Here is an 18969-nt window from a genome sequence, read left to right on the forward strand (position 1 = left end):
GCCATCCCTTGATCGCACCCGTGCATCGATCAGTCTCCCATAATATATGTACCAAACAGAAATTCCTCCGGTACATGTATTGAAGGCTTCACGAACTACGTGGTCAAAATAGATGTTAAATAATGTGGGAGCCAGAGGACATCCCTGTCGCACCCCAAGGTGTACAGGGAATGGCTCTAACTCCCGGCCACGTAGTTTTACCCGGGCCCGCTCACCATCATGAAGGTTCTTAATGATCGTGAGCAGAGGGTCAGGGACTCCGAAAGCACTAAGAAAAACCCAGAGCCCAGGCCTACTGATGGTATCATAGGCCTTGACCAGGTCAATAAAGCAGAGATGTAGGTCTTGTTGGAATTCCCTACACCTCTGCAGTAGCAGACGGACAGAAAATATGGCATCTGTGCAGGACCGCCCTTTCCTGAAACCGCATTGGGGCTCTGCAAGCCTCTCCTCAGCGTGCCTAGCAAGGCGATGTTGAATATATAATCCTTGCCAGGACCTTTCCCGGCACACTGAGGAGATGTCCCTGTAGTTGTTACAGTCTGTGCGGTCCTTCCAATCCTGCGGAACCCGTCCAGTGGTCCCCGTACACACACACACGTACACACACACGTACACACACACACACACGTACACACACACGTACACACACACACACACGTACTACACACACGTACACACACACACACGCGTACACAACAACAACAACCGCCATTCGCCACTAAGTGGCGGTGACGTCACCACGACGCACACACGTACACACACACACGTACACACACACGCACACACACGTACACACACACGTACACACACACGTACACACACACGCACACACACACACGTACACACACACACGTACACACACGTACACACACACACGTACACCACACGTACACACACACGTACACACACGTACACACACACACGTACCTACACACACGTACACACACACACGTACACACAAGTACACACATACACACGTACACACACATGTACACACACGTACCCACACACACGTACACACACACGTACCCACACACACACACGTACACACACCCACGTACACACACACAAGTACACACATACACACGTACACACACACGTACCCACACGTACACACACACACGTACACACACATGTACACACACACACACGTACACACACACGCTCTTCACAGGGTTCAGTTCCTCAGCCCGGTAGAGGAACTCCGCGTGGTGCGCGTGGCGCTGTGTGCCCAACGGCAGGGGAGAAATGGGACCTTCGCGCTCACTGGACTCGGATAAAATTAGGTGCGAGGGATGAGCCGAGGCAGCTGAGGCCGCTAACATGTGCGCGTGTAAATATCCTAAATATACTGCGCGCACGTATAAATACACGCGCCGCGCTGCAGTGTTTCGCCGGCTCGGACGGTGTGTGTGTAGGGGGAGCGGTGGCGCAGCGGTGAGCGACATCGCGCCGCTGACCTCTCGATCTCAGGCAGCCCGAGGTGGGATCCAACACGCGGGGGAATTGGCAGTGGCGAGTGGCACTGAGATGGTCATCGGCATCACCACCACCACCACCTCCCAGACCTCGCAGCCGCAGTCACTGACTCTCGATGTTCGAGCAGCAGCAGCAGCAGCTAGAGCGATGACACCGGTGCGGATTAATAATAATCATCATCATCGCGATTGGAATTCGCAAGCCGTGCGACCTGCCGGCCACGGATATCACGGAGCTTATTTTTTGCCAGTATCAAAGAATGAAAAATTTGAAATAGGTTTTACCCTTTCTGGCCAAAATAATAATAACATCAGGAGTTGTGTTAAGATGTTCAAACACCAAACAGAAACCTTTTGCAAGGAATCAAGTTACTGCATTAACCAAAGACGCTGTACTTGTGGTGAACATGCAAACAAAACGTGCGCTAATAATATAATATATTCTAGATTTCAATATTGTTGTCTTTGAAAACTGATTGGACTTCACCAGAGGCAGCTGCCTTCTTCATGGCCCCGTCTCACCACCAGCGTCAGACGAGAGAACAACGCCAAAATGCGAACAGCACAAAGTAGATGCACCATCAGAGCATTTATACCTCGGGGTGAGCAGCTACAACACGGGATTTCTGTTTTGCAAGTATCAAAGTATGAAAAATAACAACAGTTTTTATTTTATTAAGTCCACGGATACTGGAGTTGAGCCGTCTCATGGTCCAGCTGCTGCTGTTTTCTTAAGACGCTCCGGTCACAATGTTGACTTTTGAGTTGGTGGAAAGGTGGTGGTGCTGCTCCTGCTGCTGCTGTTCCGTCCTTAGTCTCGACCGACAGCCATCGTTATTGTGGGCGACCCGGCCCACTCTTGCCAATCGATAGAGACTCGACCCTGGTCCCATGGCGACTCGAATCAACTTCACAAACTCGACTTCAACAGCGAGCGGCGTGGATGCATGTGCCGTGCGGCGAAATTCTTTCGAGCCGTACGCAGCCGACCGTGCTAATGGGAGGTGCGGGGGAAGGACCAGACGCCCAGGAAGTTTGATGTGACGGCTCTAACCTGCGTGTGTCCTCTAATCCACGTCTCCCTGTCGGTGCCCTTCTCCCCAACCGTGCATCCCTCCACGCTTCGTTGGTTGCTCATTTTCAGCTTTAGGGTTTTGTAGCCACCACTGCCAAGGTGTTTGAAACAACTCTGAGTCTCAAGACGCTTTCAGGAGGGTCCTGCCAAGTTTTTTTGTAGTGGGTGGGGGGCGGCGATGTTGTTGTTGCTGCTGCTGTTGCGGCTGTTGCTGCTGCTGTTGTTGTTGTTGCTGTTGTTGTTGCTGTTGCTGCTGTTGTTGTTGTTGCTGCTGCTGCTGTTGTTGTTGTTGCTGTTGTTGTTGCTGTTGCTGCTGTTGTTGTTGTTGTTGCTGTTGTTGTTGTTGTTGTTGCTGTTGTTGTTGTTGTTGTTGCTGTTGTTGTTGTTGTTGTTGCTGCTGTTGTTGTTGTTGCTGCTGTTGTTGTTGTTGCTGTGTGATCTCGATCTAGTAGTACGGGGAGCGGCAGTGCAACGGTCAGCGCACTGCGCTACGAACCCGGCGATCCGAGTGCGATTCCCGCTCACGGCTGATCATCAGTGACGATTATCCCAATCGGTCCTGGGCCTCCCCAAGGTCGACTCGGCCTCATGAGTAGCTGGTGTAGTGCGTAGTAAACGTCGCTACTGGGGAGACAAAGGCGGCCTGGCGCGGGGCTGTCCACCCCCCCCGCCCCCCGTGTGTCGTTTCGGCCTTCATCGGTGCTATTCGCGAACAGCACTTGCCCCAACAGTCTGTTCAGGCTAAGGGGGTGAGGGGGGGGGATGATCTGTGTCGTTGATCCCAACTGAGTAATCCGCAGGTACATGTTTCAGCAGTGCGATGTTTGGCCCAGGATCCGTAACACTGCGTTGGGGTTTCTATTTTAGCCATGGGTGGAAACCCGAGTAGCTGTAGGGAGCAAACTCTCCCCACTCACACAGGACACACACAGGCATCTCTGGTGATGGGGCATCTCTGGTGATGGGGCATCTCTGGTGATGGGGCATCTCTGGTGATGGGGCATCTGGTGATGGGGCATCTGGTGATGGGGCATCTGGTGATGGGGCATCCCTGGTGATGGGGTATCTCTGGTGATGGGGTATCTCTGGTGATGGGGCATCTGGTGATGGGGAATCTGGTGATGGGGAATCTGGTGATGGGGCATCCCTGGTGATGGGGCATCTGGTGATGGGGCATCTGGTAATGGGGCATCTGGTGATGGGGCATCTGGTGATGCGACATCTGATGATGGGGCATCTGGTGATGGGGCATCCCTGGTGATGGGGCATCCCTGGTGATGGCGCATCTGGTGATGGGGCATCTGGTGATGGGGCATCTGGTGATGGGGCATCCCTGGTGATGGGGCATCTGGTGATGGGGCATCTGGTGATGGGGCATCTGGTGATGGGGCACCTCTGGTGATGAGGCATCTGGTGATGATGTATCTGGTGATGATGTATCTGGTGATGGGGCATCTCTGGTGATGGGGTATCTCTGGTGATGGGGCATCTGGTGATGGGGCATCCCTGGTGATGGGGCATCTAGTGATGGGGTATCTGGTGATGGGGCACTGCGTTGGTGGTGGTGCACAGTGCCGGATTATCCGAGGAGCGAAAATTGCACATGCTACGGGCCCCGCACTTTCAAGGTCCCCGCGCTAAATGCTTTCAAGCTATCAATTCCGGTTCAGTGATTCTGCACTTGCTCTATTACTATAGTACTATACCGCCTTCGACTTTTATGAACGGCTGGGTGTTTCAGGTTAGCGATTTGTCGTATTATCTGGCTGTATAGCAAATGAAAAAATACAATTACTTTACTATGCAAGTAAAAAACATTGTGTTTTAATATTTTTTTTTATTTAGGGCCCCTTTATAACATACTGCTACAGGCCCCGCACTCTCTTCATCCCGCACTGGCGGTGCACAAATGAACACAGCACAAAATTGCCACGTTGTGTCGGTCACAACCACTGTGCCTTAAAAAGAGAAAACATAAAATATTAAAAAATACTTTATTTTAAAAAACACGCTTTAATGAAATGTACCCTACTCGTAATGGCAGAACTCCACGACTCCAGGAAGTGGCCCCGAAGCTTGCCATAACGTCAGGGACCGTGGTGATTTACAGCCAACAGTGAGTTTAGCGTGGACAATTAGAGCCGTAAAAAATATTGTTAAAAAATAATCTTTTAATTTTTATGATAGAATATAGTATTGTCATCAGTATGACACACCGATACCAAGTTTGCAGTCGATATGACATTGGGAAAACGGTTCAAATAAAGTTACAAGATTTGAGGATACGACAACACAGAGTGAGTTAAATAAAAGCGTGTTAAATGTAAAAAAAATATGTTTAAAATTTTTAATGACAGAATATAGTATTGCCATCAGTATGACATAAGTATACCAAGTTTGCAGTCGATAGCACATTGGGAAGTGGGTAAAAATTGAGTTACAAGATGTTTTCAGGATACGACAACAGACGGAGTGAGTTAAATAAAAAGCGTGTAATAATACTACTGAATATATAATAGTATATAATAGACACTGCTGCGTCTTCTTCTTGGTTCTTTCGGTAAAGTCACGTAGAAGGGAAATGATAAAATAATAAAAATAAAACATAATAAAATACAATTCTCACGACGTTTCGGCCACAACGCAAGCAGTCGTCCTCAGGTGAAGAACTGTCGGAAATACGCTTTCCGACAGTTCTTCACCTTTTCGACAGACCTGTTCTTCACCTGAGAACGGCTGCTTGCGTTGTGGCCGAAACGTCGTGAGAATTGTATTTGATTATGTTTTATTTTTATTATTTTATCATTTCCCTTCTACGTGACTTTACCGAAAGAACCAAGAAGATGAATCCCTGCAGTCACGAAAGCTTTAAATCGAAACTGCTACGTCTATTATATATTGTCTCTCGTCAGACAAATGCTTGCTATGAAGGAGGGCGATTGTCCGAAACGTCTCTTGAGTCTATGTTTGTCCCTTTTCAGAATCGGAATCTGTGTTTCTCCTGGAGGAATCCGATGAGCCGTAAAGCTCTTTTTCACAGATAGTCCAGTGGGGGCGGGTCAGAATGTTACAACAGCAAACAGGAGTGCGAAATACATGAAAGGTAAACAAATCCCTTTAAAAATATATACAAATATTTTTATTTTATTTTACTACGTGACTCTTGCAGTCACGAAAACTTCAAATCTAGAACTAAAACGATTTTTTTTTTATCTTACAAGGTAAAGGCCACGGCTACACTATGAACTTATTTCTCAGAAGCGACCCGGCCCACAAAATGATTGCTCAACAAAAGCGGCGTACCACCACGTGGGGCATTTATAGCAGCCAACAAATCGTGTGAATGGGGCCGTCCATAAATGACGTCACGCACCTGGGGGGGGGGGGGGGTCAGACATTTGTGACGATGTGTGACGAGGGGGGGGGTGTATAAATGTAACGTCACATCGAAATGGGCAACTTTAAATACAAATAATGTGCAGCGCCACATTAAATACGCACTACAATGACAATAGTTTAAAGCGATTTGAAGCATGTTTTATTTTTTTTGGGGGGGGGGGGTAAAACTTTGTGACGTCATATTTGAGGGGGGGGGGTCTGACTTTTTTGGTGGGGGGGGAGGGGTGGTGGGGGGGAGGGGTGGTGGGGGGGAGGGGTGGTGGGGGGGAGGGGTGGTGGGGGGGAGGGGTGGAGGGGTGGAGGGGTGGTGGGGGGGAGGGGTGGTGGGGGGGAGGGGGGGTGGACGGGGGGGTGGACGGGGGGGTGGACGGGGGGGTGGACGGGGGGGTGGACGGGGGGGTGGACGGGGGGGTGGACGGGGGGTGGACGGGGGGGTGGACGGGGGGGTGGACGGGGGGGTGGACGGGGGGGTGGACGGGGGGGTGGACGGGGGGGTGGACGGGGGGGTGGACGGGGGGGTGGACGGGGGGGTGGACGGGGGGGTGGACGGGGGGGTGGACGGGGGGGAGGGGTGGTGGGTGGGGGGGCGAGGGTCGATAACAAGAACCGAGTTGCAGCCAAGGGACGGAACGCGTCTCGGAGGACGTCCGCTGGGGGGAGATGGAGCGAGCAAATCCGATCGCGTGCCGCCAGTGGCTGGGTGGGATTGTTGGGATCGTTATAGGTTCGTTAGAGGTGGATACGGCTTTGGGAAGCCTTCATCCAGCAGCGGATTGACCATGGACGCTCCTGCTGTTGCTGATGGACTGGGCATCCGTAAGCAAGAGCTTTATAGCTCATCGGATTCCTACATACTCTTAGGTTTTTTTCGGTAAAAGTCACGTAGGTAAAAAATAAATAATAAAAATAATAGCAATCTTCTTGGTTCTTTCGGTAAAGTCACGTAGAAGGGAAGTAATAAAATAATAAAAATAAAACATAATAAAACAATTCTCACGACGTTTCGGCCACAACGCAAGCAGCCATCCTCAGGCGAAGAATGAAACACCCCAAGCTTGGAGCGTATATTTAAGCTGGGTTAGAGGGGGGGGAGGTGGGAAGAAGAGCGCCTAAACAAAATAATTTGCATATCAAGAGGAATTCAGCATATGGAAAATGCGTAGGAGGTGGGCGGGGGGGGGTTCCAAATCAATACTATGCCCGTGCATTATGCAGGATTAGCAGCATCAAAGGGGGGGGGGGAAGGGGGGGAGCATTAACAAAGGAAAGGAATGTTAATAGTATGTAGCTGTAGTTACTAAACAACCACGTAAAAAACTACAGTATAAACTGCATGACAAACTAAAGTATAAACTACATAGCATCATCAGTAAACTTACTATACTCTACAATAAGCTGAGTTACTAACAGTAAGTAATACATGAAAATTCTACGTTGTAAAAAATTATATAATATGCTTCCATCTAAACTTTATTCTCTTACATCACACGCGTCTATACCGTACTATATACTTCCATAGGCAAAACCAACATTAAATTACATACTGTATTGCTATAAACCACCCTATACCTTATACATTTTTAATATAACACTATGTATTATTCTACCCACCCTAATGTGTATCAAAATGGTTTATTACGTCCTTCCAGTGATTGCTAAGCCAGAATCCATCTTCTCGGTTAAAATTGTCTCTGTGTTTGTAAATGTGGATCGCCTCATGTACGAATCTCTCATGATAGCCAGATGGCTTGCAGAGAACCTCTGTCTTGGAGAAGTCAATGTCATGTGAGCCCACTGAGTTGTAACAGTGATCTGCCACGGCTGAGGTGTTTGTCCTACAGTGTTTCAGGTCAGCTTTATGTTCACGGATGCGGTCCGAGACATGTCGTTTGGTTTCCCCAATGTAACTGCTACCACAGAGGCAACTTAGTTTGTAGACACCAGGGTACTGTATGTCTGGAACCACATCTTTTACAGACGGTACCAGATCACGGATTTTATGTACTGTGTTGAATCGGACCTGGATCTTGTGTTTAATCAGGATTTTGGAGATCTTTTTTGTGACCCCAGCAATGTAGGGTAAGGTGATGGTCTTGAAAGGCTCCTCAACAGGATCCTTCTTGGTGGTTGGAGTGATGGCTTTGCGGATTGTGTAGTCGGAGTAACCATTAGCCTTAAGAGCTTGGCGTACGTGTTTGAGTTCACTGGAAATGTGTTCATGGTCGGAGATGCATTGGGCTCTATGATATAGAGTCTTGATGAGGGAATTCTTCTGGGATGGATGGTGGTGGGAATCCGGTTTTAGATAAGCATCCGTGTGGGTGGCTTTCCTGTAGACAGAGTGGCTCATTGAACCATCAGGTCTCCTTTTGATTAGGACATCCAAAAAGGGTAGCTTGCCATCATTTTCGACTTCCATGGTGAATCTGATGGCTGGGTGTATGGAATTGATATGGTCGAGAAATTGGTCTAGAGCAGGCCGGCCATGTGGCCAGATGACAAAAGTGTCGTCTACGTACCTCTTCCATAAGGTCGGGCGTAGAGTGGCAGTCTGGATGGCGTCCGTCTCAAATTTCTCCATGAAGATGTTGGCTACAACCGGAGACCAATTTCTCGACCATATCAATTCCATACACCCAGCCATCAGATTCACCATGGAAGTCGAAAATGATGGCAAGCTACCCTTTTTGGATGTCCTAATCAAAAGGAGACCTGATGGTTCAATGAGCCACTCTGTCTACAGGAAAGCCACCCACACGGATGCTTATCTAAAACCGGATTCCCACCACCATCCATCCCAGAAGAATTCCCTCATCAAGACTCTATATCATAGAGCCCAATGCATCTCCGACCATGAACACATTTCCAGTGAACTCAAACACGTACGCCAAGCTCTTAAGGCTAATGGTTACTCCGACTACACAATCCGCAAAGCCATCACTCCAACCACCAAGAAGGATCCTGTTGAGGAGCCTTTCAAGACCATCACCTTACCCTACATTGCTGGGGTCACAAAAAAAAAAAGATCTCCAAAATCCTGATTAAACACAAGATCCAGGTCCGATTCAACACAGTACATAAAATCCGTGATCTGGTACCGTCTGTAAAAGATGTGGTTCCAGACATACAGTACCCTGGTGTCTACAAACTAAGTTGCCTCTGTGGTAGCAGTTACATTGGGGAAACCAAACGACATGTCTCGGACCGCATCCGTGAACATAAAGCTGACCTGAAACACTGTAGGACAAACACCTCAGCCGTGGCAGATCACTGTTACAACTCAGTGGGCTCACATGACATTGACTTCTCCAAGACAGAGGTTCTCTGCAAGCCATCTGGCTATCATGAGAGATTCGTACATGAGGCGATCCACATTTACAAACACAGAGACAATATTAACCGAGAAGATGGATTCTGGCTTAGCAATCACTGGAAGGACGTAATAAACCATTTTGATACACATTAGGGTGGGTAGAATAATACATAGTGTTATATTAAAAATGTATAAGGTATAGGGTGGTTTATAGCAATACAGTATGTAATTTAATGTTGGTTTTGCCTATGGAAGTATATAGTACGGTATAGACGCGTGTGATGTAAGAGAATAAAGTTTAGATGGAAGCATATTATATAAAAATTTTTACAACGTAGAATTTTCATGTATTACTTACTGTTAGTAACTCAGCTTATTGTAGAGTATAGTAAGTTTACTGATGATGCTATGTAGTTTATACTTTAGTTTGTCATGCAGTTTATACTGTAGTTTTTTACGTGGTTGTTTAGTAACTACAGCTACATACTATTAACATTCCTTTCCTTTGTTAATGCTCCCCCCCTTCCCCCCCCCCTTTGATGCTGCTAATCCTGCATAATGCACGGGCATAGTATTGATTTGGAACCCCCCCCGCCCACCTCCTACGCATTTTCCATATGCTGAATTCCTCTTGATATGCAAATTATTTTGTTTAGGCGCTCTTCTTCCCACCTCCCCCCCCTCTAACCCAGCTTAAATATACGCTCCAAGCTTGGGGTGTTTCATTCTTCGCCTGAGGATGGCTGCTTGCGTTGTGGCCGAAACGTCGTGAGAATTGTTTTATTATGTTTTATTTTTATTATTTTATTACTTCCCTTCTACGTGACTTTACCGAAAGAACCAAGAAGATGAATCCCTGCAGTCACGAAAGCTTTAAATCGAAATAATAGCAATAATAATAGAAATAAAATAATAAATCACGACGTTTCGGAGGCAACGCAAGTCTCCGTCATCAGGTGGGACCTTCACAGCTATATTTACTGTATCAAGTGAGGCAAAATTCCGAGAGACAAGCTCTTAAATACAATCTTAATTTTGGAGCTTTCGTGACTGCAGGAATTATTATTTGGTTCTTTCGGTTAAGTCACGTCTAAAGATAAAATAATAAATTAAATAATAGCATATTACTTAATTTACTATTTTATCTTTAGACGTGACTTAACCGAAAGAACCATATTATTTAATTTATTATTTTATCTTTAGACGTGACTTAACCGAAAGAACCAAATAATAACTCTTAAATACAAGTTTAAGGGGGAGGGGAAGCGGGGCTTATCTGAATGTGGTAGCCAATGAATGGAACGTGTTGGGGGGGGGGGCTGAAAGAGAACAATCGGTGTACATGTTGTTTTACCCCGTGTTGGTTGACAATCCAAATACAAAAAGGAGAGAGTATTGTTTGCCTACGTGACTTTACCGAAAAAACCTAGAGTATGAATCCTTGCAGTCACGAAAGCTTCAAATCTAGAACGGATTCCTACAGTCTGTAAATAAATATTCTGATTCTGATGACCTTGTGAGCTACAGTTTGGAACCGGAAATTAATTGATCGTACGTTATCCTAACACATCCTAACACACACACAGAGAGAGAGAGAGTGTGAGACGAGATCGGATCGTGAACATCGCCGGGTCGTGAGAGGTGGCGTTATAGAATTGTCGGTGTGCGGTGCGAGTAGGCGAATGGTGGGACAGTGGTGGGGGCATTCATCCAGCAGTGGATCGAACACGGGCTCGTGGCGATTCAGCGCTCGGCGCTGATTGGCTACGCGGGACTGGGTCGGGTTGAACGATTTTCTGACAGATTTAGCGATTTGATTTGCAATTACATTTTTTAAAGTCAAGCGTCAGTTCAATATTCACTGTGTAATAGATTTACAACGCGTGATGGAGCATTACCATACGGTACCATCACAATATGAACTGCTCTATATATTCTAACGCAGGGATGATAACTTAAAAGCTACGAATTGCTTCCAACATGCATTTATAAAAATGTTTTAATTGACATAGAGCAATCAAACATAGAGCAATTGTTAAGTTAAATAAATAAAGTTCTTATAATAAAAAATAAAAACTATTCTAATGACGGACGCTTGTGTTGCGCCCCAAAACGTCGTGATTTAATTGAGTTGTTTTCATTTATTTAATTTAACTTTTTACCTACGTGACTTTACCGAAAAAAAACCAGTATACTGTACAGCAATTTTGCTGTGACGGTTTCACCTGAAGACGGAAGCTTGTGTTGCCTCCGAAACGTCGTGATTTATTATTTTATTTCTATTATTTTCTATTTTTTATTATTATGTATTTGTATTATTTATTTTTACCTACGTGACTTTACCGATAAAACCTAAGAGTAAAGTAAATAGGACTTTTCAAATCGCTAAAAAAATCGCAGCCTTTGCGATTTGCGAATCGCATTGTTTCAAATTGCGATGTCGATTTGAAATCGATTAATCGTTCAGCCCTACTTCCGGGTCGCGTCACGTGCGCGCCACGTGCGCTCGGTCGCGACACCAACCGACTGTCGCGACACCAACCGACTGTCGCGACATCAATCAACCGACTGTCGCGACATCAATCAACCGACTGTCGCGACACCAATCAACCGGCTGTCGTGACACCATTCAACCGACTGTCGTGACACCAATCAATCAACTGTCGCGACATCAATCAACCGACTGTCGCGACCCGGGCCTTGGTTACCGTGGCTACGTCCGTGGCCGTTATCGCGCTGTTGGTCTCCGGCTGTTGTGGATGTCGCAAGGTTCTAAACATGTTGTTGTTTTCGTTGTTGTTGTCTTCGTTGTTGTTGTTGTTGTCCAAGCGAGCTCGCTCACCTTCCGATACGCAGTGCTGTACGGGGCGTTGTTTTGAATTCCTGTAATCACGACCGCTTCAAGTCAAGATTTCTGGCGTTATTTGTACGTTTGATTTGAGCCGGCGAGTCGATGATTGTGGTGGATGTCTTGTTCAGGAATCCCCGCGTCAATTTGAGCTTCCGTACTCGATGTGATGCTTCGTGTGTGTTGTTTATTTTACTAAAATCACACACTCTGTATATTGTTACGCGTGTACACTCCGGAGAGCCTCGTTGAGTCTCAAGTAACTTTCTTGTCATGAGGGTCCTGCCACGTGTTGGCAGCTGTGGAGCGATGTTGCTCCTGCTGATGTGTGATCCAAATCGAGTGGGGAGCGGTGGTGCAGCGGTTAGCGCTACGAACCCGGCCACCCGAGTTCGATTCCCGCTCACGGCCAACACCGGTGACGATTATCTGAACCGGGCCTGGGGCATCCTCTAGGTCGACTCAGCCTCAAATGAGTACCTGGTGCGGTGCGTAAACATCGCCACTGGGGAGACAAAGGCGGCCGGGCGGGTTGTTGGCCACCCACCCCCTCGTGTGCCTTCCCGGCCTTGATAGGTGCTTGACAGCGCTTGCCCCAACAGTCTGTTGAGGCTACACGGGGGATCTTTGTCTTGATTGACAATTCAGTAACCGTATTGTAATTTGCGGGTCGTCTTTCAGCATTGGGGGTGCAGTTTGCCCGGTAGCAGCCCCCCTGTGTGAGTTGCTTCGGCGATGAAGCCCAGGCAGAAGCAGGGTGGGAGCCAGAACAACGTTCAAACTGCACACGGTATACGTGATATTAAAAAATACTCTTTAAAAAACACGCTTTAATGAAATGTACCGTACTCGTAATGGCAAAACTCCACGACTCCAGGAAGTGGCCCCGAAGCTTGCCACAACGTAAGGGGCCGTGGTGATTTACAGCCAACGTGAGTTGAGCGTGGACAATTAGACCCAAGCCGAAACATACACATATAAAGAATATGCTTTTAATTTCTTTTATTTTTAATGCTAGAATATAGGAATGTCATCAGTATAACATGAGTATACCAAGTTTGCAGTCGATACCACATTGGGAAGTTGGTTAAAATTGAGTTGCAAGATTTGAGGATACGACAACAACAACAGCAACAGACCGAGTGAGTTAAATAAAAGCGTGTAAAATAATTAAGGCATCTGAGTTGGGAGTCGAGCCCAGGCTTCTGTTGCTGAGGCACGCGTCTGACCACCACCACCACCGACGCCACTAAGATGATTGTTGTGGTGGTCGCGTCGTCGTCGTCTTTAGATGATTTTGCTGCGGTAAATGTCCACGTGGTATAAGCCACATGAGCTGTCATTTGTGACCAGGTCGCTTCCGACAGAGACGTTAAATTAGCTCAGTGGGCTCTACCTGGTCAGAATAAAATTACACTGGTCAACAAAAAAAACCACTTTTTTTCTGGCCTGGACTTTTGCAGCTGTTCTAGACAAAGTTCAGGGTGCTGATTCCAAATCGGATCTCAGATTTGCTCTATCACATCTCATTTTATGCTATCGGCATACCCCATTTTCATTGATTTTACCAGAAATTAACACTGTCACTTATGATTGCAAGTTGTTGCGAGTCAGTGACTGCTTTAGTGTTAAAATATGGTGCTGTATTTTTAGGATAGTGTGTTTATAATATCATTTTATGTAGATATCCACATTTATTTAATATTTTTCTTCTGCCGTTTTTATTGAAAATGCAATATTTGATATCTCAAAAACCTGATGTGATAGACAAAAACTGATGCCAGATTTGGAATCAGCACCCCAAAATTACCTTTAAATCGTTGGAATACCTTATGTCAGAAAAAGTGTGTTGACCAGTAATATAATCGAGTTGTATTTTTCGATTTAAAGCTTTCGTGACTGCAGGGGTTCATCTTCTTGGTTCTTTCGGTAAAGTCACGTAGAAGGGAAATAATAAAATAATAAAAATCAAACACAATAAAATAATTCTCACGACGTTTCGGCCACAACGCAAGCAGCCGTCCTCAGGTGAAGAACAGGTCGAAACGTCGTGAGAATTATTTTATTATGTTTTATTTTTATTATTTTATTATTTTCCTTCTACGTGACTTTACGGAGTTGTATTTGTTTAAGTGATGTGTTTACCATTCCCATACTCTGCCCTCATATCGTGTTGTGTTGTTGCAACGCTCTGACCCGCCCCGACTGGACATCTTTGACAAAGAGCTTCAGAGCTCATCGGATTTTGTCCTGCAGCATAACTCATTACTCTCGACGTTTTCTTTGCTGGCACCCTTAGCCGGGGCCAGGCGAGGGGTGGACAACCCCCTACCAGCGGGCACCGACATGGAGTGGCAGGACCTGGAGCGAGTCGGGGTCTCCACGATGACCCCCAGGGCAGCCGGAGTCTCGTTTGGGGGGCCACCGGTGACTGGGGGGGCTCGCGACGGAGACATGGAGTGGCAAGACCCAGAGAGTTTGGGGGTCAGCGCTCACCGCGCCAACACGACCGGTGAGTGCGCGTGCACCTAGCCTGGCGCAGGCCGTGCCGACGTCGCCTTCGCTTATTGGCTGATGGAGGCTGCTGTCGTGTGGCTGTGTAGGCGCGCGTGAAGAGAGAGAGACGGAGACGTGGGGTGGCGATTATGTGAACCGGTCCTGGGCTTCCACTAGGTCGACCCAGCCTCGAATGAGTAGCTGGTGCGGTATGTAAACGTCGCCACTCGAGAGACGAAGGAGGCCAGGCGTGGTGTTGGCCACCCGCCCCCTGGTGTGCCGTGTCGGCCTTCATAGGTGCTACTCGCTAACAGCACTTGCCCCTACAGTCTCTTAAGGCTACACGGGGGATCTTTGTCTTTGTTGTGAGAGAGAGAGAGTGTGGGAGCGGTGGCGCAGTTCGATTCCCGCTCGCGGCCAACAACAGTGGCGATTATCTGAACCGGTTCTGGGCCTTCCCTAGGTCGACCCAGCCTCAAATGTAGTGCCTGGTGCGCGGTGCGTCTTCCGACCAGAGCAGTCACGGGGAGGGCCTGCCGGACCCAGCCGAGTGTGAACCGCGACGATTAATGTCTCGACGACGACGACAATCGCATGACGATTGCATGCGGATTGCATGACGATTGCATGACGATTGCACGACGATTGCACGACGGTTGCACGACGGTTGCACGACGGTTGCGTGACGATGGCATGGCGCGAGACCTCGATGTTGGCGTGGCACGGCTGCAGCGCGTTCACCGCTTGTTGGGAGAGCTTGCGCGGTACCAATCCGGTGGCGCCACCGCCGGCTACTGCGGTGTGGATCGCCGCAACAGCGGACGTTGCCCCGTCGCGTTCCGGCGTCTCGGTCCCAAATTGGCGAAATTCGTAAAAAAATCGCCACCGCAATGAAACAACCCGGTTCGGGATCGCACGCGGCGGCGGCGGCAGCAGCAGCAGCAGCAATGCCGGCAGCAGCGGCAGCCTCGTGTCCACGCTCAGCCGAGGTTCCGTGAGTCGTTGTGCGCCGCACAGGGACAGCTGCCACTGGGGGTGCCCGCTGAGCTGCGTTGAGTCGTGACGTCGAGCGCTCGGCACGTGCCAAGCGCTCCTCGAGACCCCGCGGCGTAGAGGGGACTGAAGCACAAATCGTCGTGATGATGATGATGATTAGGCTGGTGATGAGGGTTACACGAAGATGTTACTATTGAATGATGACAGCAGTCGCGCGGTTATTGTGCGATCACACCTGAATGTGACCCTGATGATGATCCCGATGACGTGAATGACGTTGACGATGCCGATGATGACGATGATGATGACGATGATGATGACGACAATGACGACGACGATGACGATTATGATGACGATGATGACGACGACGATAATGACGACGATAATGACGATGATAATGACGATGATGATGATGACGATGATGACAATGATGATGACGACGATGATGATGATGATCACGACGATGACGACGATAATGATGATAATAACGACGATAATGACGACGATGATGACGACGATGATAATGACGATGATGACGCCGGCGCCGCTCGCTGTAGTTGGGAGCCCGGACTCTGGCTGGAGTGTGGACGCGGTGGGGGGCCCCGGCTGGGGGTCGTGCGTGGGGGGCGGCAGCGTTGGCGTTGGCGTTGGCGTCGGGGGGACTCCCTCGGCGTGGACGGGGGGCCCCGCGAGCCGGCAAGCGAGCGTCACGTCGGAGAGCGGCGACACCGGGGTCTGCTTCTCGGACGGCACGGAGGGTAAGACGGAGCCCCCCCCCCCCGCTTCCACCCCCCCTCTACCCGCTGGTGCAAACCGTGCCAGGCCGGCACGGTTCTGGGGGAGGGGGGGGGGCAGCGTCGATGTTTTTCCACTGGGTAAGCCGAGCTGAGGCGAGCCGAAGCGACGAATGTTTTGACAACAACATTTAGTTGTTGAGAAGATTAACACTGGGTTAGGGTGGCGCGTGTGTGTGTCTTTGTGTGTGTGTCTTTGTGTGTGTGTCTTTGTGTGTGTGTCTTTGTGTGTGTGTCTTTGTGTGTGTCTTTGTGTGTGTGTGTCTTTGTGTGTGTGTGTCATTGTGTGTGTGTGTCTTTGTGTGTGTGTCTTTGTGTGCGTCTTTGTGTGTGTGCGTCTTTGTGTGTGTGTCTTTGTGTGTGTGTGTCTTTGTGTGTGTGTGTGTGGGGAGCGGTGGTGTAGTGGTTAGCGCGCTGCGCTACGAACTCTGCGACCCAGGTTCGATTCCCGCTCACGGCCACCAACACCGGTGACGATTAATTGAACCGGTCCTGGGCCTCCCCTAGGTCGACTCAGCCTCAAATGAGTACCTGGTGCGGTGTGTAAACGTCGTCACTGGGGAGACAAAGGAGGCCGGGCGTGGTGCTGGCCACCCACCCCCTCGTGTACCGTTGCGGCCTTCATAGCTGCTCGCTAACAGCACTTGCCCCTACAGCCTGTTAAGGCTATACGGGTGATCTTTGTCTTTTTGTGTGTGTGGGGTGTTTGTGGTGTGTGTGCGGTGTGCTATGTGTATGGTGTGCGGTGGATGTTTGTTGTATTTGGTGCGGAGTGTGTATGGTGAGTGTGTGGTTTGTGGTGTGTGTGATGAGTTTGTGTTGGTAGTGAGTGTGTGGTAAGTTTGTGTTGGTAGTGAGTGTGTGGTGAGTGTGTGTGTGTGGTGAGTGTGTGGTTTGTGGTGTGTGTGATGAGTTTGTGTTGGTGGTGAGTGTGTGGTGAGTGTGTGTGTGATGAGTTTGTGTTGGTGGTGAGTGTGTGGTAAGTTTGTGTTGGTGGTGAGTGTGTGGTGAGTGTGTGTGTGGTGAGCGTGTGTGTGTGGTGAGTGTGTGGTTTGTGGTGTGTGTGATGAGTTTGTGTTGTGAGTGTGTGGTGTGTGTGTGTGGTGTCTGGAGAGTGTAGTGTGAGTGCGTGTGTGTGTTGTGGGTGTGTGTGTGGTGAGTGTGTGTGTGTGTGGTGATTGTATGGTGTGTGTGTGTGTGGTGAGTGTGTGTGTGGGGTGATTGTGTGGTGAGTGTGTGTGTGTATGGTGAGTGTGTGGTAAGTGTGGTGTGTGTGTGGGTGGTGAGTGTGTGTGGTGAGTGTGTGTGTGGGTGGTGAGTGTGTGTGGTGAGTGTGTGTGTGTGTGGTGAGTGTGTGTGTGTGGTGATTGTATGGTGAGTGTGTGGTGAGTGTGGTTAATGTGTGTGGTGAGTGTAAATGTGTGGTGAGTGAGTGTGTGTTTGTGGTGAGTATGTGTATGGTGAGTGTGTGGTGAGTGTGTGTATGGTGATTGTGTGTGGTGAGTGAGTGTGTGTGGTGATTGTGTGGTGATTGTATGGTGAGTGTGTGTATGGTGAGTGTAGGTAGGGGGAGTGTGAGTGTGTGATGAGTGTGTGTGGTGAGTGTGGATAGGGGGAGTGTGTGTGTGTGTGGTGAGTGTGAGTAGGGGGAGTGCGTGTGTGTGGTGTGTGTGGTGTGTGTGGTGTGTGATTGGTGAGTGTGTGTGGTGAGTGTGAGTCGGGGGAGCGAGTGTGGGGGAGACGTCGCCCCTCTGGAGTGGGTGCCATTGTCTCCCCACATCAAACTTTAATGGACGTGACGCCTTCTGCCACATTGCCGGCCCCAGGCTAGACGCGCGCGTTTGTGTGCATCTACTTGTGAGTGTGTGCGCGTGTGTGTGTGTGCGTGTGTGTGTGTATCTACTTGTGAGTGTGTGAGTGTGTGTGAGTGTGTGTGTGTGTGCATCTACTTGTGTGTGTGTGTGTGTGCGTGAGTGTGAGCGCGTGTGTGAGTGTGCGCGTGTGTGTGTGCCTGAGTGTGAGCGCGTGTGTGAGTGTGCGCGTGTGTGTGAGTGTGCGCGTGTGTGTGTGTGCATATACTTGTGAGTGTGTGTGTGCGTGTGTTTGTTTGTGTGTGTGTGTTTGTGTGTGTGTGCGCTCGTGTGCGCGCGCGTGTGTGTGAGTGTGTGCGTGTGTTTGTGTGTGTGTGTGTGCGCTCGTGTGCGCGCGCGTGTGTGTGCGAGTGGGTGTGCGTTTTTGCGTGTTTCCATGCGTTTGTGCGCGCGTGTCTATGTGTTGTGTGTTTATGTGCGCGTGCGCATGTAGTGTGTGGGGGAGTGGTGGTGTAGTGGTTTGCGCGCCGCGCTACGAACCCGGCGACTCGAGTTCGATTCCCGCTCACGGACAATGCCAGTGACGTTTATCTAAACCAGTTCTGGGCTTCCCCTAGGTCGACTCAGCCTCAAATGAGTACACGGTGTGTAAACATCGCCACTGGGGAGACAAAGGCGATCGGGCGTGGTGCTGGCCAAGCACTACTTCGTGTGCCGTTCCGGCCTTCATAGGTGCTCGCTAACAGCACTTGCCCC

At 49.0% G+C, this 18969-nt stretch overlaps 1 protein-coding gene across 1 annotated transcript in view; it reads left to right on the forward strand.

Annotated features, from left to right (window-relative positions):
- LOC144947794 (uncharacterized) overlaps window positions 1–18233 on the forward strand; it is a 34781-nt gene extending 16548 nt beyond the window's left edge. Inside the window, exons 2-4 of the mRNA XM_078877148.1 lie at window positions 14416–14628; window positions 16166–16414; window positions 18229–18233. Coding sequence (XP_078733274.1) covers window positions 14416–14628; window positions 16166–16414; window positions 18229–18233 — 467 coding nt within the window. The remainder of the gene's footprint in view (window positions 1–14415; window positions 14629–16165; window positions 16415–18228) is intronic.
- Window positions 18234–18969: the final 736 nt, after the last annotated feature.

The sequence above is a fragment of the Lampetra fluviatilis genome, chromosome 47 (genome assembly GCF_964198595.1).
Source record: "Lampetra fluviatilis chromosome 47, kcLamFluv1.1, whole genome shotgun sequence".
NCBI classification, from domain to species: Eukaryota; Metazoa; Chordata; class Hyperoartia; order Petromyzontiformes; family Petromyzontidae; genus Lampetra; species Lampetra fluviatilis.